The following is a 26805-nucleotide window of genomic DNA, read 5'->3' as shown; positions in this document are numbered from 1 at the left end:
CGTGTGGATGGAAACATAGCTACTGCGTGGCTGCAAACCAATTGTGTGTTGCATGCAGTGCTATTGTGAGTGTGGACATGACCTTAAAGTGAAACAAGCATTAGGATCCTAACACGCACTTGATGCATAATACAGCAGCTGGGATCTGGCGTTTTGATAAGCGAATACAATAAAAAAAAATCCTAAACAATGCACATCACTGCTGGAAAATAAGGACGCTGGTTTGTTGTCGCACGCTGGTGTATTCTGCTTTTATAACCACAACGGTAGCAGATCAAAAGAAAAGCTCGCCCTGTATGACTCATTGTTAAAAAGGTCAAACGTGTTTTGAAAGGTACTTACAAATAATCATATTGGGAGGCGACGCCACACTATTTTATTTTGTGGTCTGAATGGTTTGTGGCTCGACTAGATGTATTCTGTGGCAGAGGAGGAGCATGCTGCTACTGTATGGTAAATCTGTGAATTTGTACAGTTATTAGACATTAAGTAGAGCGTCTTTGCTCAATAGTATGTGTACTGCTACACAAAGACCTGCTTTAAAATCCCATTTCAATTCTCTTCCTGATTCACCGTTTATTCTGCCGTGCTGAAGATTTTATTTTGCTTCGTCCTCTGTTTATTCCCTCTGTAATCTGCACTGTTTCTCTTCCTTATCTGTCTCTCTCTTTATCTCCCTGCACTTTCCTCCGGCCACGCTCTCTCTCTCTCTCTCTCTTTCCTCCCCCCCTCTCCTCCCCTCCCTCTCTCTTTTTCTCTTGCATGCTGGCTCTCTCTCGCTCCGATGCTTTCTGCAGCGGCACGTGACGTGGAGGCCGCACATGGCCCGAGCGTGTGAGAGAGGGAGAGTGAGAGAGAGAGAGGGAAAGAGATTTCAAAACGTGCAAAGCGAACACTCTCGAGTCGCTCTCCCCCTCCAGCACTGCTCTCTCTCTCTCTCTCTCTCTCTCTCTCTCTGTGCACTGTTACAGAGCGCGGAGTCAGTGTCTTGGTTAACCCTTCCCTCTCCAGGATTAATCACAGCCCTGAATGTTAAATCACTGACTGCCTCGGCGTGGCATTATCCTGCACTCTCCTCTTTTAAAGAGACAGCAGTTCACTTTGATTCTTAAACAGTGCACAGCCAGATTGGTCCTTTAATACCGGAATTTAACTCTTAATGTACTGTCTCACTGGTTGATGAATCGCTGGTATTAGGTTTCTGTGGTTAAATGCTGATGTATTATCATAGTCATGCACCATATTCATAATCATCTTCCGTAAGGCCAAGGACGGTTTAGTCAGGGCCTTTAGAAAGTGACTGCAGTAATTTTGACTGCTGACCTTTTCTGCGTACTTAGTTTTGACATACGTTTTCCTCTCTGCGGTGAAAACAAAGAACTGCAAAAGATCAAATATATTTATTTGGGCTGTGCTCAACTCAAGAAATTCTCAGTCGACTAACATTCATATGATTTTGTCGACTAATCAATTAGTTGATTTAACAGACAGATGTGTAAAGATTCTTCTCTACAAAGAATCATGCAAAAGCACCACTTTAAATATTGTGTTTACCAGAGATATGCTCATAAGTTTCCTGGAAATAAGTCATTCAGCATGAAAAAAAAAACACTAACTGACTAAATAATCCAAAATGACCGATTAGTTGACCAATGGACTAAGACTGGGCAGCCCTAATATCTATATTTATTTTGAAGGGTGTAAAAGAGCTGCTCATCGGCCATAAATACTGTTGTATGAAGAGTCTACAGCTATCGGTGATACTGTACCTGAGCTAAACGCTGGTATGTTTAACATGTTACTTTAGCGTGTTAACATGCTAACGCTAATTACAGTAGCACTAAACAGATAGTACAGCTGAGGCACTAGATGAAAAGTAAAGGGAGTCAAAATTATTACAATTCATCCACAGCAATCTATTTAATGGTTGTCGAGATATTTTCAATTAAATACACAAATGTCAACCAAGAGGAAAAGTCACAGGATAGCCAAACTCATTACCATACATCCTCTGGGAACCATGACTGACTGTGTGAAATATTGTGCCGAACAACCGAGTGGATGTGGAGATATTTAACAGGATTAAGTAAAAACTTTGACCAGCTGGTGGCGCTGGAGGAAAAGTCAGAGGATAACTAAAGTCAAAGTGATAGCGTTTGTTCAAAGTCGGAGACAACTGGAGGGCGAAGAGATATCTGACAGCCCATTCTTCTGAAGATCAAACTGAAAATGAGGCCTAAAATCTTAATCAGTCAAAATGTAAATGTCAGTGCAAAGAGCCGGTTCTTGCGTGTCAACTCTGGTTTGTTTAGGGTCAGAGCCCGTATTCCACTATGTTTGTTTTTTATCTGTCCTTCCCTCTGAAACTTCACCACTTCTGCTTTCACCGTCAGTCTCTTGGCGTGTCAGTCTGTCAGCAGGATTTTTAAAAACTGCACATTTTCCCATGACGTTTGGTGGACAGATCAGGGCTAAAGAAACAACTTATTAGATCTGGGTGGTTATTCCCGATTTGGGATTTCTCTCTCTAGGTGCCCCTGTGCTTTATTTTACGCGCAGAAATCTCTTGCGTTCTCTCTGTTCCACAGTTTAATAAGTAATCACCATTAAGGGCCGCCTTTGTAATAGCTGTGGTAAATACGTGCAGCAGATGCTTCCTTCCACAACACATCGCCGTTCAATGAGTTCATGCGTCCTGCAGCCGGCTCAAGGGAATACGAGGCTTAAAAATCTGCGTTTGATTACGAAGGTTTCTGACTGAGAGAAGTGACCTGGAAGTGTCCAAGCTGCAGCCTGATGACGGCTGATTTCAACTACAAGTTGAGGGGATTCTGTTTAACTTTAAGGGGAGACAAAAAACTGCTCTAGCGAGGGAAAAAAAAAAGAAGACAAAATGGCTTCACTGGTTGAGGCTCAGCGGGCCTTTGCTTTGTTAAAGAGCATCATTAGTGAGTGGGATGATTGGATCAGGCTTCAATCGGACAAATTCTCTCCTTTACTAACTGCAGTATCAACATGAACAGATGGGGTTCCTGACTTTTTATACGGGGGAAACATGTTCTGCTGTTCTGGAAATGTCGGATTTCTTCTGAATCATCCAGCAAAATGACTTTCTGTTTCAATTTATAGATAAAACAATGATTTTAAATACCTGTTCATCGGTAGAAAAAAACTGTTGAAAAAACAGGACTTTACTGATATTAAATCTGGGTGTTTTAAAGGTGCCCTGCCACACGTATTTCATGACTTTGTGGTAATGTCTGAAGTTCTACCATGGACTCTGTAACATTTTTTGTGGAAAAAATGCCTTGGTTACCTTGTTTCAAGCCATTCTAGCGTGGTATAGAAAGCCTGCAGGAAGACTCACCTCAATTTCTGCCAGTTCTCATTAATATTCAACAAGCTAAGCTGTTTGAATATGATTGGCTAACAGCTAGCCAAGGAGAGCCTGGCTGTCAGAATCCTTTACCCAGCCCAACTGGGCGAGCTAATGAATAGTAATGAGCTCAGGCAACATGACGTCAGACTGACCAGCTTTTGTAATTGGTCTGATTTCTCTGCTTATTTCTGTTCAGTGGCTAGAGCTGACAGAGGAGGTAGCAGTTCATTTTCACATTCACAACATAACAAACACATATGGACCTAACATATTTCAAAAAATACAAGTAAAAACGGTTTTGTATGGCAGGGCACCTTTAAAGGGGCGCTATGCAGTTTTGGCAATTTCGCTTTTTTTTTTACTCTCGCAGGTTTCTCTCTATAGAGCTATATTTGCCAACACTGGGTAAAAACTCGCTCGGTCAGTCTGCTGTTTCCTCTTTCTCTGTTCCTCCGACAATGCTTTCCTAGCTTTCTGCTTCTTTTTTCCCATGACAATAGTGTGAAAAAAATCCATCGCTACCTTGTTCTTGCTAGCCGGTTCCTGGATGTGTGCAGTGCCGTGAAGCAATTTGTAACATCGCGAGACCTGATATCACGCGATACTAGGTGGTTTTTGCTCACGGACGCTAGGGGAAGCGACGACCACCATTCAACCCGAAAAAAAGTCATACAACCATTCCAATGACTCCGAAGCTGTTCAGTTAAGGTAAATTAAGCTAAAAAAAACCTGCATAGTTCCCCTTTAAAATACCACTTGCAGCATTTACAGTACATCACATACTTGAGAGACATGGCTTATTAGCATTTTCTGTTTTTCTTGTGTAGCATTAGCTTAACAGACTGTGGTTGCCACAAGAGGACTTTGTTTACTGTAAACTGTGGTGACAGAGGTTTTCTTGCAGTGGAAAACAACTTTAGGATGTGGGAAAATGGGTCTAAACCATTCTAGATTACAGGATAAAATCCAAGTATATTCAATTTAAAATCTGGTGACAATGAAAAGCTATATTGGGAACGTTTGGGGGGAGTTTTGAGAGACAGCGAATGACATCAAAGCACTGTTTGGCTAAAATCTTGGAGCAAAGCTCGCCAGGTTTAGCCTGGTTTTGTGGAGGTGAGGAAAAGCAGAAAGAAAAGGAAAACCGACGTTATTTTGGGGAATATTTGTGTCCAGCTCCACCACAGCCGTTTAATCTATGCAGCGTTCCGTTTGAATCCTCGCAGATGTAAATGTTTAGCATTTACGGCATTTTAAGCAACAAAAGAGTAAAAAAACTTATAAAACCACAGCTGCATCCATTTTTTTGTTGTGTTCTCCCTCCCTCTGAGCTCTATTTTGCCCTGAATAAATTCAAATCAAACCAAACATGTGCATGTGGATCAGATAATTTATATTATGTTGTTTTTTTATATTTTCCATCTATTCTCTTGTTGAATCCCTCTCTCTGTGTAGGTCTGTAGTAACACTTCAGCTCCACAGCGACCTGAGGGATTTCTGGCTGAATGCATTATGCTCAGCCCAGTCACGTGTTTATAATTCAGAATAAAGAGGACACACACACACACACACACACACACACACACACACACACACACACACACACACACACACACACACACACACACACACACACACGCTCAGAGCCTCGCAGCAGTATGAAGTGGTATTGGCTCCACTGTAGCTCTCCTGCTTCTTTTCATGCATCTCTCTTCTGTCTGTGTCTCATTTTTAAATCCTTTTTTTTTTTGCTACTTTTATTTTTTCTTTTAGTTTCTCTGCAGCTCGTTCTCACAGTGAAACATCTCCTCTCTCATTGCGTATGACTCGTAATGAAAAGACAATGTTCACAACACAGACAAACATATGAAGTACGGAGCTGATTATCACTACATGATAAAAATAGACCCACAGAAGTGGCCCATTCAGGGAACCATTTTCTAAACAACAAAGCAAAGCAGCGGCTGGTTAACTTCAAATTAACCTCTTAAAATCTGAAGTGCTTCAACGAACCGTTGAAACAAACACGTCATGTCGTTCTTATCCTTTTGTTTTTTTGTTTTTTTGTTTTTTAATTTTTTTTTTATTCTGGTATTGATATATTTTTTTTAAAAAAAAAAAAAAAAAAAATATTAATAATTAATTAAAAATAATTTTAAATAAATTGATGCCATATTTGTAGTTTTTGGTGTAGTAAAATTAAGTTAAATAATTTTTTTTTTTAATTAAATATTTTTTTTTATTAAATAACAAGAGAAGTAAATCAATAGTGTGAAAGGTGTTGCTCGCGGTGATGAACCCACAGAGAATAATTAACCAACTGTGTAGCATTTTAGCATCTTTCTGCTCATTGTTTTGGTTCACTCTCCGGGCTCTCATTGGTGCAATTTCCAGCAGCAACAGGAAACGGGTTAGCTCTAAAAAACACACTCTTTGCTACCTGCTCAGCACCAAACAGCAGACAGACAAAGTTATCAACTATCTGGTGAACAAAGTGGAGCATTAAGCAGCTAAAGAAACAGACACTTCCTTCAGGAGTTAGCCAAGACCAAAATGGACGTACATTCCCCCGGGTGGCCAAAAACACGACTCCAAATGAATGCTAACGTTGTACAAATAGCAACTGTTTGCTAATATATTCACTACTTTATTAGTCAATGTTGTGTTTACAGTTTGACCTCAAGTGGCCAAAAAAATCCATTATTTCCCGAATCAATGTGATTCCGATTCACAAGGCCCAGATTTGATTACATTTCCGATTAAATTTGATATCAATTAGGTAAGGGAAATTTCAATTGCATTATCAATTTTGTTTGGATGTAAAAGAGATTCTCAAAGAACTTATGCTGTTAATTGTACAAGCAATAAGCAACCCTTAGATGTTTATAATTTTTTTGTAATGCACCATGTTTACATTAAGAATTGATCCCCAAAAATGGGGGTCAATTCACCACATCCACATTATAGGTGGCTTTTGGCTCTGAGGTAGAATGGTTCGATTTTAATTGGAGAATCGATTCTTTTAACCCACCCCTAAACATATGCCATATACCTGCATTGAAGTAGCATCAGAGTTCTGCTTCTCTAAAATCTGATAAACCAGTGTGAACACATTCTTTTACGCACTCCATCACTCATTTCATCCTTTAAATGTCTATACAGCTGCGGAACATTTACAAAGACATGTGGCAATCTGTCGTCAATAAATTATCGTGAAATGATCTGTGATCCATTCGATGGCTCGCAGGATTAAAAGACATGACCGTCGGCATCATATAGAATGGCTTTGGGGTTTCAATTAGCCAGAATTGGATGTTGTCTGACTTGTGAAAAAAAAAGAAATAAATAAAAGAGGAGAGAGGAAAGCTCTTCTGATGTTCTTGCAGTTTGGTTTCACATCAAAAGCAGCAGAGAGAGGAAACAATAAATTATGAATATATAATGGATGAAACAGGCTGTTGGAGAGAGCCGGGTGGAGCTGGAGAAAAACCGTTTATCCATTTATCACACAGTATATAATTAGACAAAAGCCTTCTCTGGTTATTGTTGAAGGAGTGGGTTAGTTAATGTAATGTATCATGAGTCCTCATTAGTGCCAGATCACATTAAAGCCTTTGCATGTGCAACTTCAAAAACTGTACGTCTGAAAGAATTTAGTTGGTGCAGAAATGCTGCCTTCTCACGTGAAGACGTCAATTTTAATCTTGCTGTCGACTTCTCAGGATCCAATAAGACAAGCTTTCTAATTTCTGACTAGAAAGTTGTTTTAGTTCTATAGAATGTGAATATGTTATCACCTCCTTCTGTTTAAAAGTCTTTGGAGTGACTCATAAAGTTAATGATTAACTGATAATGTATTAACTTGTCAAACAAAACAGCCCGACAGCGCCGAATGAACTAATTTACTCACCATGTAGACACTCAGGTCCTCCCATAATGCCTTGCGGCTGCTGCTGAGGTGGCAGTGGTGGCGGCGGCGGCGGTTGTGGCTGGACGGTCTCCAGTCCCAGCAGCGAGGAAGAGGAGGACGAAGAAGACATGGAGGAGGAGGAAGAGGAGGAGCAGGGCGGAGGAGAGCTGGGAGGGCACTGGGAGCTCTGGTTGGGCACCGCCGACTGGGAGCTCTGGGAGGACAGGACATTTAAAAATAAACATAACTTTCTTTCCAAGATGTGAGACGATCATCAGTCTATATCATGACGCAGGCAAAGACAACGGCACGAAATCCGGTCTCACTAAGTTCCTGTAGAGTCGTCCAATTCACCAAAATTAAATTCAGGTGTCCAAACTTTGCCTCTGGCTGACATTTTAAAATGACCACATGCCAAATGTAGACAATGGTTCTTTGTTTTAAAAGGATGGGAAAGTTGTTATTGGTCGTGCACCTAGAAATGTTTCAAATTAAAATCTTCGTTGTAAAACAGAGCAACAATGGCAGACTTTCATACAAACAGTTTGGCATCAACTTGTTTACTTATAATCCCCAAAGCCACTTTAAGAAGAAATATGGCGCTTATAGTTGGCTAGCAAACTAACTAGCAAATTACAGTGAGTGAGATAGTGGGAAAACATCATGTCCTGTTTACATATTTTATTTCTTTAAATTTATATTACAGAGCTTAACAGTGACTGCCCACTTTTTGAATGGCTCCAGTTGTGGAAGTGATTTTTCCCATTCAATTGCTCCATTGTTTCATTAAATGCTTATAAGATTTAAGCCTGGAATCGTGACCATAAAACATTTGATTCAGTGCAAAAAAGGCAAAGGTACAAGTTTTTCCTAAAAACAATCTTGATTTCATACGGACTTCTACAGAAGCCAACCATCATTTCACAATCTTGTAGCTCGTGGTAAGTCTACCTTGAATGGTTTAGACATTATGGCTAATGATCAAAATCCTTATAGAGAAAATAAATGGGATTTTCACTCGCAGAACCACACTGTTGAGCTCTATTTCAAGATATTTAGCCTTCTACACCTGATAAATGGACCTTTTTTATATTGTCAGTGTCACATATTTATACTGTTTGTAAAATAGCTGAATCAGATTATCGGTGTTAATATTGAATTGTAATTAAAATGCAACTGCCACGTAAACATGGCTACTGACACCCTAAGCTACTTAACTCCCAAGAGGGATAGCAAGCTAACCTGCTAGGACACAGGCATGCTAGCTAGCAAAAATGCTAGCAAGCTACTCACAAATGGTTTTTAGCGGCTAGGTGTGAGACTTGTTTTGTCACCAGATACGATGCGTTTGATTTCTATACGGTGGCTGGCCTACACCACAACTTTGTCCACAGAAAGAACTTAGCCTAAGTGAGGTCAATACGTTTGGTGCTAAATTAAACCATGTCATTAGCTAGCTAGTTGGCTGACACAGGAGCTAGTTAGCTCACTGAACTGCACTGAGAATTCAGAGAATAACAAATGAAGGAAGGATATTAATATTGTGCTTTTAACTTCTCCTAGTTAACCGTCCTAATGGAGGGGAGTGTTTAATTTAAAAAGGGCCAACTGCTACACAGTGTCCAATGAAAATAAATCATTTTTTCTTCAGTTTTGGTCTCTCACCAGTCTTACCTGGGAGGGGATCTGGGCGCTGGTGGAGCTGGGCCCGTTGCCGTGCATCCCCATCCCATTTTCGGTCAGGAACTCCTCCAGGTCCATGTACTGCAGCTGGAACAAGCCTCCGTCACACGGCAGGGTCCTCTCCCACAGCAGTGGGCCCAGGAACGCCGAGTTGGGCCGCAACACGCCGGGCCCAGGGGCCCCTCCGACACCGGCGGGCCCTCCGGGGCCTGCGCTATTGACACCCGGCGGCTGTGAGTCTTCATCAGAGTCCACAGGCTTGTCTTTGTCTGGAGAAAAGGAGAAGTATGTTTGACTATTTCATCTTGGTGAGAGAGAAAAAAATAAAAATAAAACGCTCCCACCCAAAGACAGTGATTAAACCTCTTCCTCGTCTCTGTGTTTGTGTTGAAGGGTGAAAGGAAAGATGAGAGACGATAACAGCTGAAACTATGCAGCTAGAAATACAGTAGAGTTTGACCATCGGGGAGTGAAAATATTCAGTATTTTGTGCTGTGAAACAATCCAGCATGAGACTGAAGTTGCGCAAAAGGCTGATAATCTCATTTGTTTACTGTAATCAAAATGCCTTCAGCTTAATGTGGCAGTAATTTATTGACTCTCCATAAAGCACTTTCAAACTAATGCAGGCTTTCATTCCCAACACACTGTCCACTTTGGAAAAAGTGTCATACCATTTCAAGAGCATGATTTTTATCTTTAAAAACAGCTCGTTTGAATATTACTATGTATGATCAACTAAAGCAAGTAAGCTATCCATGTGTAACCTGGCGCGCCAGATGGTTTGTTAACACAGAACCATCTGAGAAGCTATAATTGGAAACGGTTTGGAAATGTGCAGGCATTTTCAAAAGATACCTGGCAGGTCATTGGATGAACCGTCTGCCTATTATGCCTGTTTTGAACGAACAGTCAACGAGGCTGATTTGTTCGGTTCGCTGCTGTCTGGACACAAACGCATAACTTGAAGCCTGACGATTTTTATACATCCATGAGCCTGACAAAAATGGATTTTCGTGCGATATGCACGCACGCATTATGTTAGATTCTCGCGTGATCTTGTGATATCGCGATAATCCAGCTGCCGTGCAAGGTCAATCCATGTGAGTAGTCCCAAATTTCTCTCGCCGATTGCAATCCCTATTTACAAAAATAAAAAAATAAATAAAAAGACAATTTTGGCCACAAAATGATGAATTCGAAATATTCCATTGCACACGTTGGACAAGTGCTGGAAGAAAGAGTCTGGTAGCCAGATGGTCACCGGTTTGATCCCCTGAGGGTAACACACACAAACACAGGCGGTGTGTGATGCACACACCCATGCCTTTTGTTTTCTATGCAAGCTATGTTCTATTTAACGCCAACGTCTGTCAACACTCCAGGAATGAGAAGTTGAATCCGTAGGCAATAAAACATGTCTTTGCTGAATTTGATGCAGCCTCACTTGGCCTGGTCTTTAGAAGTTGCTGTGTAACTGTCATTACTAAGTCAGTTTGCTGACTTTTGACACTTCTCGACTTGTGCTTCTGCTATGTTTTTGTTTTTTTTTTTTTCCGGCCAAATTTTCAAAACCCCCCCCAAAAAATTAAAACCCCTCCCCCAAAAAAAACACTCCTTTCCCCCTCAACCCCCAAAACACACCCAATGGCACACATTTGGAAACTTTGGTTCAACACTGATATTTAATGGAGAGACAGCTTTTGAAACACTTTGTTTCAGAGGTGATCCAGATCTTGCATTTATCTACAAGAAGCTGCATTGCAATCGTGTGCAATTTTGTCAGAAAACCGCTTTAAAAGACAATCGACAATCGGCTCCGGAGGCTGCGTTGTTGTTTGATGAACACCAGCTGAGGGTTGTGTTTTTGTGTCCTTGCGTTGTGTGAGGCACTTAGTTGCAATCATTAAAAGGCATCTATAAATAAATCTGACTTGACTGACCCTGCACTCTGACCTCCCACAGAGGGAAAGGGGTCTGATGGAAAGATAGATTTAGACATCAATAAAGCATCACCAGAGTCAATAAATAAAAAAAATCCTGCAAGTAAACCAAGAACCAAACCTAATGGCAACACATGGAATGAATTGTTAAAGTGACTGTTTTGAACCCAGATCCTTTGATAATATTATTCTACAGAATAATGCCTTCAAAATTGAATAAATGGCACACTGAATAACAAAACCCAATAAAATAGTAATAAAAGAGCATATTTAACAGGGGTGGGATGACATGCGCAAGAGAGAGAGTAATGAGAAAGAGCGAACAAGCGAGAAAGAGAGACTGAGGGAAAGCCGGAAATTTAAATTTAAAAGGGATTAAAGAACATAAAAACACTGGAGATTACAACGTGAGAACAGCAGAGAAGGGATGGAGAGAGATGGAGGGAGGGAGAAGTAGAGCAGAGATTCAAGGCCAACATAATCTCTCTGCTATCATCATTATCTTCCTCATCTGGCTGCCAGTTTCCCTTAAAAGACTGTCTGTTTAATACCAAACTCAAAAGGACTATATACTGAAAGAAAGACAGAACAAACAGAAAACAGTGGTAACTAGAATGGCACTCGGAGACTAAGTAGACCTCCGCCAAAGGCCAATGGTGCATTCACATGCTCCTAGGATGGTCCCATTGTTGTTCTTCCGACTTCCGTTTGTTTATGAGTTGTAAAGCTATAGGCTACATTTACATTGCTACGTTTCGGTTTAAAAACGAATATCTTTTGCTACGTTTACAACTCACATTCACGCTGCTCTGGCGTTTTAGAGCCCCCAAACCGGAGCCGTTCGAAAACACTTCTGACCCCGTTTTGGTTTGGAATCACTGGGGTCGTGTTTCGGTCTCAACGGCCGCAAAAGGAGACCTTTGGCAACACCGACACACTGACAACACACATTCTCACTACCACCGCATCAAAAAGCAACGCTTTGTCAGTCTCTTTTAGTGTCAGATTTAGATGCGCTCGGTCGGGACTCTCGGCGCCACTTTTTTTTGACGCTCTGGGTCGGGGCTATTGGCGTCACTATTTGACGCTCTCTGGACTCGCATCTAGCCCCTTTGGCGTCATATTTAGACGCGCTGGGTCTGGACTTACGTTTAACTGACATACGGCACGAGAACGGGACAGTTAGGTTTAGGAAAAGTACTCAGTACCGGTGTCGCTCTTAACACTACGTCATCTTGCAGCGCCGCGGTCGAGCTGCTGCTATGCCCGGTGCGTTCCATACAGACACTAAAGGGTGATTTTTGCGTCGGTATCTGACGCTGAGAGCCACTGACCAAGCGTCGTTTTACGAGTTGGGAGTGAGAACGGGTTGACGCTGACGCCAAAGCTTCGCCGCCTGATTGGGTCTTGTCGGTCATGACGTCTCGTTGTCTGAGACTAAGCTACTAATGTTACCGTGGCAACTACCAGCAACGGGGGAGTATACACGCTGCCTCCTGTTTACCTTGGCACGCACATGCCCAGTATACGAGAATGTTGATTAGATACGCGGTTTGGGCGTTTTAGTCTAAACAGAGATTAGTTCTTCTACTGGAGCTAAAATCACTGCACGGAGATCACTTTTGGCTCAAAACTACACTTAAAAACCAAAACGTAGCAATGCAAATGTAGCCTTAGTGCGAAGTTTCTGTCACCCCCATGAGGAATTCTAAGTTATGACAACAACACTGTCGGTTACGCAAGCCTTTGGTGATCGCGCACCAGCTCAGAGCATTTAAACAGCACGTTAGCTGTTTCCCGTATTTGCGTGACAACAAAGAGCAAAGAAAACGCATCGCGCGAGACATGAAATATGATCGGGAACAAATTTTTTCAAAAATCACACGAATGCAGCACAATTGTATTAAATTGATTTAAAAACATGTCATCCCTTTGAAAATGCACAAGTTGTACGTAGATGTCGTAAGTCAACCTACAGAAATAACAACAGTTAAATCTGAATATTTATATAATGTTAATATAACGGTTTACAGCTAACCGCTTCTGTGTCGCCTATAAATGACGTTGACAGTTTGGAGACGTCAGTCACTACTGGTTGGTAAAGGCCTTTCAAATAGGTGCATGGGCTGGGTTTCCATTTAAATGTTAGGTACATATACAAGAGAAAATCAGCAAAAAGAAAATACTAATTATTGTCTGTTTCCGTCCACTACTGTTATGCGAATATTAGGAGCTAGTTAATCAGCTGGTGGCGCGTATTCTGCAGTCAGGTGCCATTAGACCTCTGCAGAAGAAGAGGATGTAGGTTTATTTCGAAATTGTTTTTTTCTGCATGTTTTGGGCGCAAATTCAAAATGCACATACAAATGTGCTTATAGTAACACATAAAAGTAAATGAGAACAGATGGGTGAAAAGATGGCAAAGATAACACAGGAAAGTAAAGATAATTGCAGAGCAGAGAGTAATTCATACTATGAAATCAATATTTTACAAACTGTTGAACGATATTCTTGACATTTCGAAATATATAATTTCAGGAAAAGACACCAATGCACACGCAAAACTCAATCCAAAGCATAGCCTATCCACGTCGCTCCGTCCAAACAAAACTGCATTACACCCAAGCAACTCATTTAGATTGTCTTGACAAATTTCACTCTTTATTGTGCTCTGCGGCTAAAGTCAGCAACGCTGTGCATCACAGCTGTGTAAAACACTGTTGAGGCGACAAGGAAAATGCAATAACAGGAAGGAATCATATAGTGATTGTGGGGTACCCTCAATACAAAACACAGCTGCCAATGTAGCTACAACAACCTGTGACTTGAGTCCCTCCTGTTACAGTGACATGTCATTTAATAGCACAAGTAACGTGATTTAAGAGTATATATTTCTAATTTGTGTGCACACGTGATTCATTCGAAAGCCCCCAAAGAGTAAATCTTGCCCACAAATTCAAAACACACCTGCTGGCTCCATAGAAAGGAAAGGAGAGCAAAATGACGATATAAAAGCGACTTGAAGAGGAAATGAGGAAATCCCTTTAAGAGCAGCAGGAGGAGAGAATAAAAAGAGGGAAGAGGAGCAGGAGGAGAGACTAGGAAGAGGAGCAGGATGGGGGGAATTAGATAGAGACCGAGATATATGCTGTAAAAGATGAGGAGGAGAAGACAAAAGCCTGAGAAAAATGTAAATCAGCAGAGGGACCGAGGAAGAGATCTGATGAAGAAGACGAGCAAGACAGGAAAGTGCGAGAGGGGGAAAAAGAAAAACTCAAAGACGCGTGAGAGAACGACAGAAAGAGAGGAAGAGATGTGATGGATAGAGTGGGTGTTTGTGAAGGCGGCAAACAAAGCTAGCCAGGAGAGCGAATTGAGCGGAACATCGACGAAGGCGAGAGGCATCGAGAAAACCACAAAAACATCACACGACAACATCCTTTCCTTTTTAACACAGCCCTGAATGCATCATCTATCATTAGCGTGCACTCTGTGGGAGCTGACAATGAGGCTTTAGCCGGAGCTGCTTTCTGACTCCATAGAGAGGCTGTCAGCTGAGCTCACCATCATCATCTCCTCCTCCTCCTCCTCCTCCTCCTCCTTTTCATCATGCAAAGGAACCACAATGAGCTGCAGTTACACCAAATATCCACCAGGGGCCGCCAACCAGCAGGGAGCGTTTGGACAGTCTTTGTTTTTTTCACTGTCTGTGTGCCTGTGTGTGTGTGTGTGTGTGTGTGTGTGTGTGTGCGCGCGCGTTTGTGTGTGTGTTTGTGCACGTTTGTGTGCGTGTGTGTGTGTTGTTGAGTTGAGAATACTTGTGAGGGCTGAGTCTTGACAGTCCATTCTGCTAGTGAGGACATTTTAGCACATCTTTATCTTTAATTTGAACGATTTCACAAAAATAGAATGAATAAAAGAATAACAAAAAGGAGAAAAAAGAAGAAAAAAAAAACTATTTCAATATGACACGCACACCCTGTTTGAAAAGGGATCGGAAAAAGCCTAGGCTTGTAAAGTCTTTATAGACCAGTGCACAATCCAATAAAATAAACTAAACCGACAATGTTGGGCCTAAATAATACAAAAATATACTCCAATATACACCCTACTCTACCAGGCTATTAATACATTTCAAAAAATATCCTCACAGTGACTAAATAATATAGGTAAGAGCAATCCTGAAGGGAATAAAGGTACGTGTCCTCACAAGCAGAACAAAACCAGTGTGTGTGTGTGTGTGTGTGTGTGTGTGTGTGTGTGTGTATCAGCAGCTGACTGGGAGTTATGACATCCCCACAGCAAGAGAGAGGAAGGAGAGGCAGAGCCTGGTTAATATTTGTCATGGCAGCTGGTGGATGGGAAACCATTCAGTCCCACTCAGTAACCTTTATTTAAACAGAGCAGAGAATCTGAACGCCGCCGCCATCGCCATCGCCGCTGCTTCTGCTTTTATTTATTTATTTTTTGGATGGCATCCACCCCAGATTGTGTTTCTTTTTTTAAACCCTCTTCTTCCCTCCTCCTCCTCCTCCTCCTCCTCCTCCTCCTCATGATCATTTCATTTCACCACCAAATGCAAAAAGGAAGCGTTTAATATAAAAACCCAGCGGGCCAGAAGGAGGGAGGCTGAGGTGAAAAACAGAGCGTGCATGCGAGTGTGAGTGTGTTGGATAAGCAAAGCCTGTCTTTTACAATCACACCCACTCAGTCACACGCAAACACACAAACACACACACACACACACACACACACACACAAACACGCAGCAATGAATAATCACTGTAATATTCCTGTGGTATTTCTGCAAAGACTTATATTGAGTAAAGGCTCTCTAATGAACACTTATTATTGTTTGTTTCGGCAACTAATGGTTATTTTGATTAGTGATGCATCTGCCATTTATCTTCTTGATTAAAATGTCAACATAATAATGAAAAATGCAGATTATAAACTCACATTGCTTGTTTTATCCAACCAACCAGTCCTAAAAACCAAATCCATTCTGTCATTGTATCAGATTTGACAAAGAAAAGCAGCAAAATAATCGCATTTGAGCAGCTTCAACCAAAGACTTTCTGGCCTTTTTACTTGAAAAAAATGTTGTGGAATCGAGCAGTCGGGATCAACCGAAGTACCTTATCGGGATAATTGCCTGACATCCCGCGCGTGGCTCGTGCACCTTCCGCCCTCTGTCTGTTGCCATTCTCAAACTCCTTTGGGGAATCAACAACAAACTTCGAATTAGCAAAAGATTAAAGATTATTTTTTGGGGCTTTTCCGCCTTTCATTTTTCACAGGACAGCTAGGTGAGAAGGGGAGGGACGGGAACGATCAAATCGCAGGTCGGACTCGAACCCTGGACCTCTGCGTCGAGGCATAAACCTCTCAGTAGGCTACATGTGCGCCTGCTCTACCCACTGAGCCAACCCGGCCACAATTTTGCAGAAAATCAGGATCGTGCAGTAGGGCAGGACTGCTTGGTTCTTTCTGGAAATGATTGTAAAGATTTACAAAGAATATGTTGACGGCATTTCCTCTCTAACTGGGAGGTTTCGGGACCGATGGGTGCAGGGATTGCGAGTACACCGGTAGGAGTAAATGAGGTTTAATCATGTGTCCAGCTACTTTAAAATGGCTCACGTTAACAGTTAACTTCATGTAATACTGTATGTGGCGTTTTCTTTAGCGGGTTGCCAATGGTTCCACCAAAACAAGTTCCTCACTGAGAGCGTTTTGAAGAGTCACCGTCGCTGCGTCCAAGACCGTTGTGATTTGTTTAAAGAAAGGCAAACAACCCAGAGCGTTTTTTTCTTCTTCTTCTAACCCAGAATGTATGTGTGGTGGAGCCAGACCTTAGGCTATACTCCACAGCGCTGTGGACATAGGTCTGGCAATGCGAGACTATTGACTAATTGATTAATCAATTAGATTTAGTTTTAGCTCTCATATTATATCACTAAAATCTTCCTGTAATATTTCCGCAGCGGCTTCGAAAGTCTCTAAGGTGGATTTATAGTTTGGTTTATGCCTTAATGCATATTATTACTAGGTCTGAAAAGCCAGACCCACGTCAAGATGTTGGGTCTGGGAACTCACCATTGGTCAGGGCTCAATCCGAGGGGCGGGATAAACGGTTGGCTTCCAAAGTCCATCTGCACGCAATAGGATAGCGCTACAACCAACCAGAGCAACGCTAGTTGATAGACTGAACTTTTGCTGAACACATCTTCCTTATTTAAGAATGACTTCAGTGCCGTTCTTTGTTCTTTTCTAAAATAAAAGCTGAACTCCAAGTCTTCCAGAGTCGCGGCCAAAGCCGATTCCAAAGACCGCTGGTCGCCAGCAGCAGCAGCAGCCATCTTCTTTGTTTACAAGTAGCAGGGAATTCACTCTGGCGTCATTATGTTAAGCCCGCCCACCGATTCTATACACAATGTGATTGGCCTGACCAGAATTTGGTTTTTCCAGCTCGCAAAAGACCCCCCTGGCTGCAAATTAAATTTGCTGCCGCTAGGGTGAGTCTAGATTTCTAGGCTATATTATTACACCTAACATGGATTATTATGAATCTCCTACAATATAATTCACCATAATGTATCACTCAAACACAGGCAAATTAAAATGTACCAAAAGGGCATTACACGCATGTACATTAAAAGTGCATTTCTCTATGATGTCCCTGCAGTGACTTCTTGGAACTGTTTTCCTTACTGTCCCTTTAAGAAATGTCTCGCCAATAGGACCCCTCTCTCTCTCTCTCTCCACACACACACACACACACACACACACACACACACACACACACACACACACACACACACACACACACACACACACACACACACACACACACACACACACTCACCTTTCATCTCGCAGCAGTCCTTGGGGCCTCTCTGGTCGGCCTTGATTGGCAGCTGAAGCAGGGTCTTCAGGTTGGTCATGGAGGTCAGATGTCCACCTTGGGGGGCACTTCCAGCCGGGTTGCTGGCCCCAAATTGGGGGCTGGTGGCCCCAGCAGGGAGATCCGGAGGTAAGAGCTGAGTGAGAGGCCTTGACATAACTTCAAGGGGAGGAGGAGGAGGAGGAGGAGGTGAGAGGCGAGGAGGCGGAGAGGAGAAACCCGCAGACTGTTAAGTTCAAGATGATCAAAATAATCCAATTAGCGGCACTAATTGACAGGCGCGCCGTCAAAAGGTGCGCGGACAGGGTGACGCTTCAAAATCTCCACCTGATGTCCCGCTTGTCCGGCCGTCCCATGAAGAAAATGTATTACAAAAAAAAGAAAGAAAAAAAAAAAAGAAAGAAGGGGGGACTTATCTCCAAAATGGCACCATGCTTAGGCTACCGAGTCTAACGCATCCTCCCGGACTGGCTGTGCTGCTGTCACCTCTTCAAACTAACTAAGCTGTGCACAAAAAAAAAAAACGCACACAGGAAGACAGGCTGGATCCTGCAGCTCGCAGCGAGGGAAGCCCCGTTTTGAGTTTTCTGGAGATAAAAACGGCCACACAACTCACGCTCGGGTCCAGTTGCTTGACCGATCGGAGATTCTTTAGTCCGGACGGCAAAAAGCAAAAATGAATATGGGCTAAAAGCAGATTCAATCGCGAATGGCTGTACAGTCCCATATGCAGTAGAGTGGAGAAAGAGGATTAGAAACAGCAGAGTCGATGCGAACACTCTCCAAGATAGGAAGAGAAAAACAACAACTTGTGATTTAATATGAGTGGAAAATATAAGATGAAGGAAATAAAGAGTTTCCCCCCCCCAAAAAAAAATAATAATATCCAGTAGTATGAGAGTCAGATAGATGAGACTGATGGCTCTTATTTTCCTCCCTCTCTCCCCCTCTCTCTCCCTCCCTTTCTCTCTCTCTTTCTCACATTCACACACACACACACACACACACTTCTCTCTATTTTCGTCGTTCTTTCTGATTCTCCCTCTCTCTCTCTCTCTCTCTCTCTCTCTCCCTCTCTCTCTCTCTGCCAGTCAGCTGGAACCAACACGGGCCGCTCGCGTGACGTCACCGCTCACGGGGGAAAGGCGCCCGGGGGGCGTGGATCGTTTGCATACAGAGGCCACGCCCCCTTCCCCCTCACTGGCCGCCCTTGGTAACTCCTTCTGCGTTCACGGATGCATGGGAAAGCTGGGGAATTTGAGATTTCCGTATGTGAAAATCCGATTTCAACTCAAATTTAGGAAAACAAATTCAAAAACAAGATTTTGGATCACCTAAAAAAATTTTTTCCACTTATAGTATAGTATAGTATAAAATAGAGTTCATTGTGTTGCTTTTTTAAAATTATGATTCCAACTCAAATTTAACAAAGTAGGAAAAATTTTTTTTAACATTTTGGATCATTTGGATTTTGGCTGCTACTTATGTTCACACTGTAGGCTAATTTATTTATGTTTACACTGTAGGGTAATTTATTTATGTTTACACTGTGGGCTACTTTATTTTTACACTGTAGGCTACTTATGTTCACACTGTAGGCTAATTTATTTATGTTTACACTGTAGGCTACTTTATGTTTACACTGTAGGCTACTTTATTTATGTTTACACTGTAGGCTACTTTATTTATGTTTACACTGTAGGCTAATTTATTTATGTTTACACTGTGGGCTACTTTATTTTTACACTGTAGGCTAATTTATTTATGTTTACACTGTGGAAAGAACTGTATAAAATTATAGTACACTGTAGCTAAAAAAAAGATAACTTGGCTTTATTTATTTACACTGTAGGCTAATTTATTTATGTTTACACTGTGGGTTACTTAATTTTTACACTGTAGGCTACTGTTTATGTATACTGTAATTTATTTATGTTTACACTGTAGGCTACTTTATTTATGTTTACACTGTAGGTTACTTTATTTATGTTTACACTGTAGGCTACTTTATTTATGTTTACACTGTAGGTTACTTTATTTATGTTTACACTGTAGGCTACTTTATTTATTTTTACACTGTAGGTTACTTTATTTATGTTTACACTGTAGGCTACTTTGTTTATGTTTACACTGTAGGTTACTTTATTTATGTTTACACTGTAGGCTACTTTATTTATGTTTACACTGTAGGTTACTTTATTTATGTTTACACTGTAGGCTACTTTGTTTATGTTTACACTGTAGGTTACTTTATTTATGTTTACACTGTAGGCTACTTTGTTTATGTTTACACTGTAGGTTATTTTATGTTTAAGCAACATCATCTTTTTAACCTAATCTTAATCTTTACTTTAACTTAAATGTTTATTTATTGCACTTTAGCTGTGTTACTTATACACGTATTGACTATTTATTTATTTTTACCTTAAATTTGACTGTGAACAACTGCAACTAAACAATTTTCCTGAGGGGATCAATAAAGTATTTTGATTCTGATTGATTCTTTCTGATTCTAAAAAAATGGTGTTCAACAAGTATAAAATCGGGTTAATTTATTAGCTGACATAGTCACAAAAGTCTGTAATTGTATGATATATATTTCTTTTATTGTTTTGTATGCTGTGTATTGTATGTTTGTGTGTTGCATGTTTAACTTCTAATACGATTCCAACACAAATGTAAGAAAGAAGGAAAACTAATTTTAAAACAACATTTTAGATTACTAAAAAATGGCGTCCAACTAGTAGTATAAAATGTAGACTATTAACTGACATGTTCACAAAAACGCCAGTTTCTCGAATGTTTTTTTTTTTTGGGACAAAACAATCAATTAATTAATGAATTAAGAAAATAATTAGCAGATTCATTAATTAGATATGAGTTTCAAACCAGAAATCCAAAAGACGGTTAAATGAGCGTTAGGCCTACAGTGGTTAACGTGAGCAGAAACAAATGCTCTTGCTGGGTGAACACCAAATGTTTGGTGTGCTCGCTTTTAACAGCATGTATCGGTTGTTTTCCTCCGGTTGTACGTGAACGCGACGTATATTTGCATAAAACACAACACCTCCCAACAGTTTCAGCCAATGGCTGACGGCAGCTGGTTAGTCGCGCCCCCTGAGCTGAGCTCCTTCCCACATGAACGCGCCCTGGCCCTCTCTTCTTCTCTCACGCTGTCATTTTAAACAGGGAGGCCGAAACAACAGCGATGACCACCGACTTAAAAACAGTCCTACGGTCCTGTCAGGATGTGGTTTCCCTTTTTACATGATTTCCCCCTCTCTGCATATCTGAGAAATGTGAATATTTTAACCCACAACGTGACAGGATTTGAAGAGTCCGAATAAGCAGCTCATAGGAAGCAAACACGCGCATCAGGTATAGCGTGTGGGCGAGGTAGACGGTCACGTAATATCGCATACATTTTGCATCGGAGTAATACAAGCTGCTACGTTTACACGTAGAGCTACAACCTCCATGGTGCGTTTTTATCAGGATTGTAAGCTGAAAAACGACATTTGTAAAGGTTTCTTTCAGTAAATTGCTGGTGTTTTTACTCACGCGGCAACTATACACTATAAAGTCTTTAAATAATCACTTTGAAAGTGGTTCAATTGTGTTTAATACCATAAAAATTGGTAGCAGAGCCACGGTTGGCCTGTTTTTCTCCCTGTTAAATGTCCCTATCTGCCTCTCGCGCTCTAAAGAAGCACATGGCACAAGCACGTGCCGACTGTTGCCTACCGGCGACCCTGCTGCGTCGCAATTGGCTAAATCTAGGTCACTCGCTGTCTCTCCTGGCATCCTATTGGTTAAAAATAGGTCACAGTCTCCGCCCACAGGTTTCCCCATGCTACTGCCGCGTGACAGGCCGTCTGGAGGGGGGAGGAGGGAACACAAAGGCAGGGGGCTGATTGTGTGGATTACTGTTTAAGAAAAATCACATGTATTTATTTTTTAATAAATGTAACAACGCTAAAAATAAATAATTTAAAGATACATTTTTTTTTTTAAATTAACAAAAATAAAGAGCTAAAAAACAGCACCATGAAACTAATCAAATTAAATACAAATAAACATTTTCAAAACGTAATGCTAATATGTCAGATTGTTTGTTGACATCAGACTGATGTTCTTTGACATGTTAGGACATGTTAAGGTGCGCCGCCTTGCTTTTATTGTGCTGATGTGGCTTTTTTATTATGTTTTTATGCATGTAATGCTTGTTCTGCATGCCCTTGTGTTGCACGTTTTATTTACATGTTATTATAGCTAAATGTCATGTTGTACATATAAATGTTGTTGCACTACATGTTTGTCATATGTCTGTAGCCTACCTTGCATCTTGTTCTGAACCTGTTTTTTATCTTGTTGTTTGCACCTCATGTTCATTCGTTCATTCTTTTGTTTTTGCACCGGGGACCAGAGAAACTCAACGGTTTTTCCTCTGCACTAAAATATAGATAGAGGACAATAACAGCTCTCTTATCTGATAAAATATAAAAGTTTCCTTTTATTATTTTGGATGCTGTGTATTGTGTATATTTTGTGTTGCATGTTAGTAGCCTGCCGTACAGTCGCTTTATTGTCATGATAAATAAATAAAACTGTTTTGTTTTTTTTAAAGAAAGGTTTTCGGGGCATGTTAGGCCTTTAATTTCACAAGACAGATGAAGACATGGAATACGACAATATTAACTTTCAATCATTTCTAACATGCGGTATGTCTAATATTTGTCTTTTAATAACTTTTTAAATTGTATAGTCCTTGCCCCGCTCTAATGTCTGTCCAGGAACTACAGCTAAAAATATCCTTTAATTGTTTTTAAATAAAATGAAATAAAGATAAAAACCCTTGTGGGTCAATCTAATCAAAATCCTAGAGTGCACTGTCCTTGCTAAATAAATAAGTAAATAATAAACATCCTAGAGTTGTTTCATTTTCTCATATCAGTCACATTTTTCTTTAGTGCACACACACACACACGTTTGTACTTTAACGCTCGTGTTTGGTCTTGTTAATCATGTACCGTTGGCTCATTCTTTTGTGCAGGTTCAAGTGAAAGCTAAATAGGGAAATCTGTAACTCCAGTAGGAGTCTAATATTAACAGCCTATGAAAGGAAATAAAGGCTTAAATCACACATAAACATGCAGCATCATGTGTTTTTTCCCCCCCTGTTGATAGCAGTTGGACTGATTCCTGAGTCAGATGCAGCAGCTGCACTGTTGGAACAACAGTTCCTAGAAGGACCTTGAAAAGTCTGCAAGTCCTATCTGGTGACAGGCTGCTGTCAAATATACCAAACAGGAATGTGCCAGTAGTAAGAGGTCAAAATTATCTGTCACACAGACACACAGACACACACACACACACACACACACAGTAGCACGTGTACGCTGGCATGCGTCAGTGAAATAGAGGAACACCAGCTTGACTCCACTAATGTGTGACCAGAGTTTCACGAGCCATTTTCAAGTCAATATTTTGCCCCTCGTGCCTTTCCTCCAGACTTGAGCTGAAGCCATCTTTTAAAGTGTTTACATGGCGCCATCTAGTGGCGATTTGTCGGCACCGCAGAGAAAGACCTGCCTTTTTAAAACAGGCTTTTGATTGACCTGTCTGCACTCTCTTTTATGCATTACTTTGTGATTTTAATTGTTTACTGAGTTTTTAGATGTATCGTCTTGTAGGTTTTAAAAGCACTTTGTGATTTTTATCTGTGAAAAGCACTCTTACTTACAAAGCATTTCAGTCCATTTAGTCGGCAGCTACAATGTGGAATGTAACTAAGTACATTTACTTGAGTACAAATTCGAGGTACTTGTACTTGAGTATTTCCATTTAATACAATTAAATTTTATTTATAGTATCAAATCATAACAAGAGTTATCGAGACACTTTACAGATAGAGTAGGTCTAGACCACACTCTATAATTTACAAAGCCCCAACAATTCCAGCAATTACAGTAATTCCCTCAAGAGCAAGCAGTAATTAATAAGTAGTTAATGCGAGTTAATTCCTACTCCAATATACATCTCAGAGCTAGATATTGTACTTTTCTTTCCGCTCAATTGTCTGAAAGCTTTACTTTTTAGATTACAACTTCCATCCCCTTCCTGTCCAGTGATTTAGATCTTTTTTTCTGATAAGCTGAAGGATGTTTGTGTGTGTGAGAATATTCTCCTACTTCTTAAGTTTAACAAAGTCTTTAAAAAGCCTCTTGGATCCGCTGGAAAATACATCGCCCCGAAGTTGAAAACAGGTCTGCTCTTCTGTCTTCATGAAAAGTTGACTTTTTAGAGGTACGTGGTTCTCAGAGGACAGCGGCGCCACAGACACATGGCGATCTTATAGAATAAGATGCGTTGCTGTAGATTAAACTACCCAACAGTGTATAAAAAGGAGTTACAATTACAGTCCTGCATTGACCGCACAGACCTTCCTCCACAGCGCAGCGGAGGAGGGTCTGGCTAGTCCACACAGCAATCCGGGATGGGAGAAAAACGTGCTCTGGTTTATTGCGATGTCTTTAAACCAATCACAATCGTCTTGGGCGGTGCTAAGCTTCGGGCGGAGCCCCGGTGCCTCTGCAAAATAGCCTCGGGAAGGAACTTGTTTTGGTGGAACAAACGTGTACGTTCGAAGGTTGTTTTAGTCGTGCGAGAGAAAACTCAGATTGGACAGCTAGCTAGACTAGCTGTCCAATCTGAGTTTTCAGTCTGGATTTCCCCTGCAGAGATCTGAGGAGCAGTTAACCAGAGTCCTCAGAAATCCACCAGAGGTTAGAACGCTGACACAGAGGAAGAGGAAGGTGAGGACACCCGTTGAAGTTTGCTGTCGTTTCCCGAAGTGAAGGGAGTTTGCCAGCAGCAAACGCACACGTAGAATATCCTGGAAATGGATTGTTGTCAATCCAGACTAACGCAGCAGTAATATTAATCTAGAAACATTTATACTGCACAATGAGTACTTCTACTTTTGATACTTTTAAATTTTTTTCTTAAACCTTTAAGTAAGGTTCTGAAGCTTGAGTATTTGCCACAGTGTGATTTTAGTACTTTTACTTAACCCTCCTGTTGTCCTCGGGTCAAGTCCGACCCCTTATACTGTTCTATACCAGAAATTTGGGTTTCTTTCCAACAAAACTGCCTCAAAAATAACATGGGATGGTTCAACACAACGCTCTTCGCAAGTACAATTAAAATGTTTTAAAAAAAAAAAACGTCAAAGAATGTTGACCAAAGTGATAAAAGCGGCAAAAAAAATTGAAAAAAAAACAACTAAAGGCGTTGAAAAGCCTCGAAAACAGGCAATAACAATGTTTTAAAAAGCGACAAAAATGTTTTAAAAAAAATCAAAAAAGCATCGAAAAATGTGTCAACAAAATGTTGATTTTCAGTTTGGACCCGGGAGGACAACCCAAAGGTTAATGCTCCGAGTACTTCTTCCACCACTGCTCACTCTGCCTTCTTCTACGAGATCATTCTCTTCTCCACAACGTTTTGTGAGACACGTGACAGCGCACATGAGACTCCCCCAGTTTAAAAATTAAAAATAAAAGCAGGGGCAGCTGGGTAATGATGAAGGCATATAAACAGCTCACCTGACCGCCAGCTCCAGGTGCACAGCAGCTGACCTGCAGTCATTGATGTACGTGGAGCTGCAGCTCTCTGAAAGTCTACTCCTGTTGTGGGCGTGGGGGGGGGGGTGGGGTGGGGGGGACGGGGGCAGGCTACATGTGTCAGAGCGAGACACCACTTCAGCGTCCCTGTAGGAGGAAAGGGTGGATAAAAATAAAAAATACACAGCAGATTCATTATCTGAAACAAGCTCTGAGGGGATGGAAGTTGTGGCTGAGCCTGAGCTGCTGTTTTTTTTGGTGTCATTCAGAAAGTTTACAGTTCAGAATAGTATTGTAGAGTGGTTGGTGCTGGATCTTCATGGGGGGGGGGTCTGGGCTCGGAAAAAAAGGTTTTGGAAGTAGACGAGCAGTTTAATGGCAGCTGCAAATATTCCTTAGATCCATACAATGACTTTCACCACACGAGACAATATTTTAATGGCACAATTTGACTCATTTCTACCTTAATGCCAGTTATCTTACCATCATAATATAAACTATTCCTCCAATTTATTAACTTTTAACTCTTGAACCCTTGTGTTGTCTTCCTGTTGAACAAGAACATGTCTTTCAGGGTCAAAATTGAAAAATATTCATGGTCAATAAACCTATTTTATATGATATGATACCAAATTTATTTAGTTAAAAAAAGCAGAACTTCTGGATTGGGCTACTTGGATTAATAGTAAAGATCAGAGGAGGTTTAGTGGATCGCAGATAGTTAAACCATTTAAATTATTTTTTCAAATGCTATGAAAATGTAATAAAACACCCACAATTCAATGGAAGTAATCATTAATGTGATAAATGTTGTATGGGGTTCCATACAAAGTACAGCCACCCATCCATGTAATTTTGGGACAACACGAGGGTTAAATGCTTGCCCATTCAGAGACTTTTAATCAATTCCAAATGATGATCACGTTCAGTGAAAGCTTTAGAGGTCTGGACACAAAACTCAAATCAATTTCCAACGTTATACCAGAAGAAAATGTATTTCCTTAAGTGGGTTGAAAGTAAATCTACATAATCAAATGTTAAAGCTAAAATGTGGGCATTTTTTAACCACCATTAAATCCAAGTACACCGAAATAAAATACATGCGTTCAAAAGGTTTTGATATAAAAAAGGACCGCGTCTTCAGTATAAAGACGTATTATTATTATTATTATTATTATTATTAATGAAAACCGTGAGGGACCGTTGTTTCTGGACAGACATGGCGGCTTATTTCACTTTTTCAAAGTCATGTTTTGATGCTTTAACTCTCGTCTTGTCCTCGGGTCAAATTTGACCCATTTTCAAAAGTTTTTAATAACACAAATATGTGTTTCTTTCAACCAAATTGCCCCCAAATT

General features: G+C 40.9%; 1 protein-coding gene across 1 annotated transcript in view; it reads right to left on the bottom strand.

Moving 5' to 3' along the window:
- LOC120570925 (hepatic leukemia factor-like) overlaps positions 1 to 18864 on the bottom strand; it is a 35678-nt gene extending 16814 nt beyond the window's left edge. Inside the window, exons 1-3 of the mRNA XM_039819623.1 lie at positions 17784 to 18864; positions 8964 to 9241; positions 7290 to 7503 (exon numbers count right to left, since the gene is read on the bottom strand). Coding sequence (XP_039675557.1) covers positions 7290 to 7503; positions 8964 to 9241; positions 17784 to 17979 — 688 coding nt within the window. The 5' untranslated portion in view covers positions 17980 to 18864. The remainder of the gene's footprint in view (positions 1 to 7289; positions 7504 to 8963; positions 9242 to 17783) is intronic.
- Between the last annotated feature and the right edge of the window lie 7941 nt (positions 18865 to 26805).

Source organism: Perca fluviatilis, chromosome 13 (assembly GCF_010015445.1).
Source record: "Perca fluviatilis chromosome 13, GENO_Pfluv_1.0, whole genome shotgun sequence".
In the NCBI taxonomy this organism is placed as follows: domain Eukaryota; kingdom Metazoa; phylum Chordata; class Actinopteri; order Perciformes; family Percidae; genus Perca; species Perca fluviatilis.
Note: the sequence above shows the minus strand (reverse complement) of the source record. Positions and strands in the feature narration are given on the sequence as shown.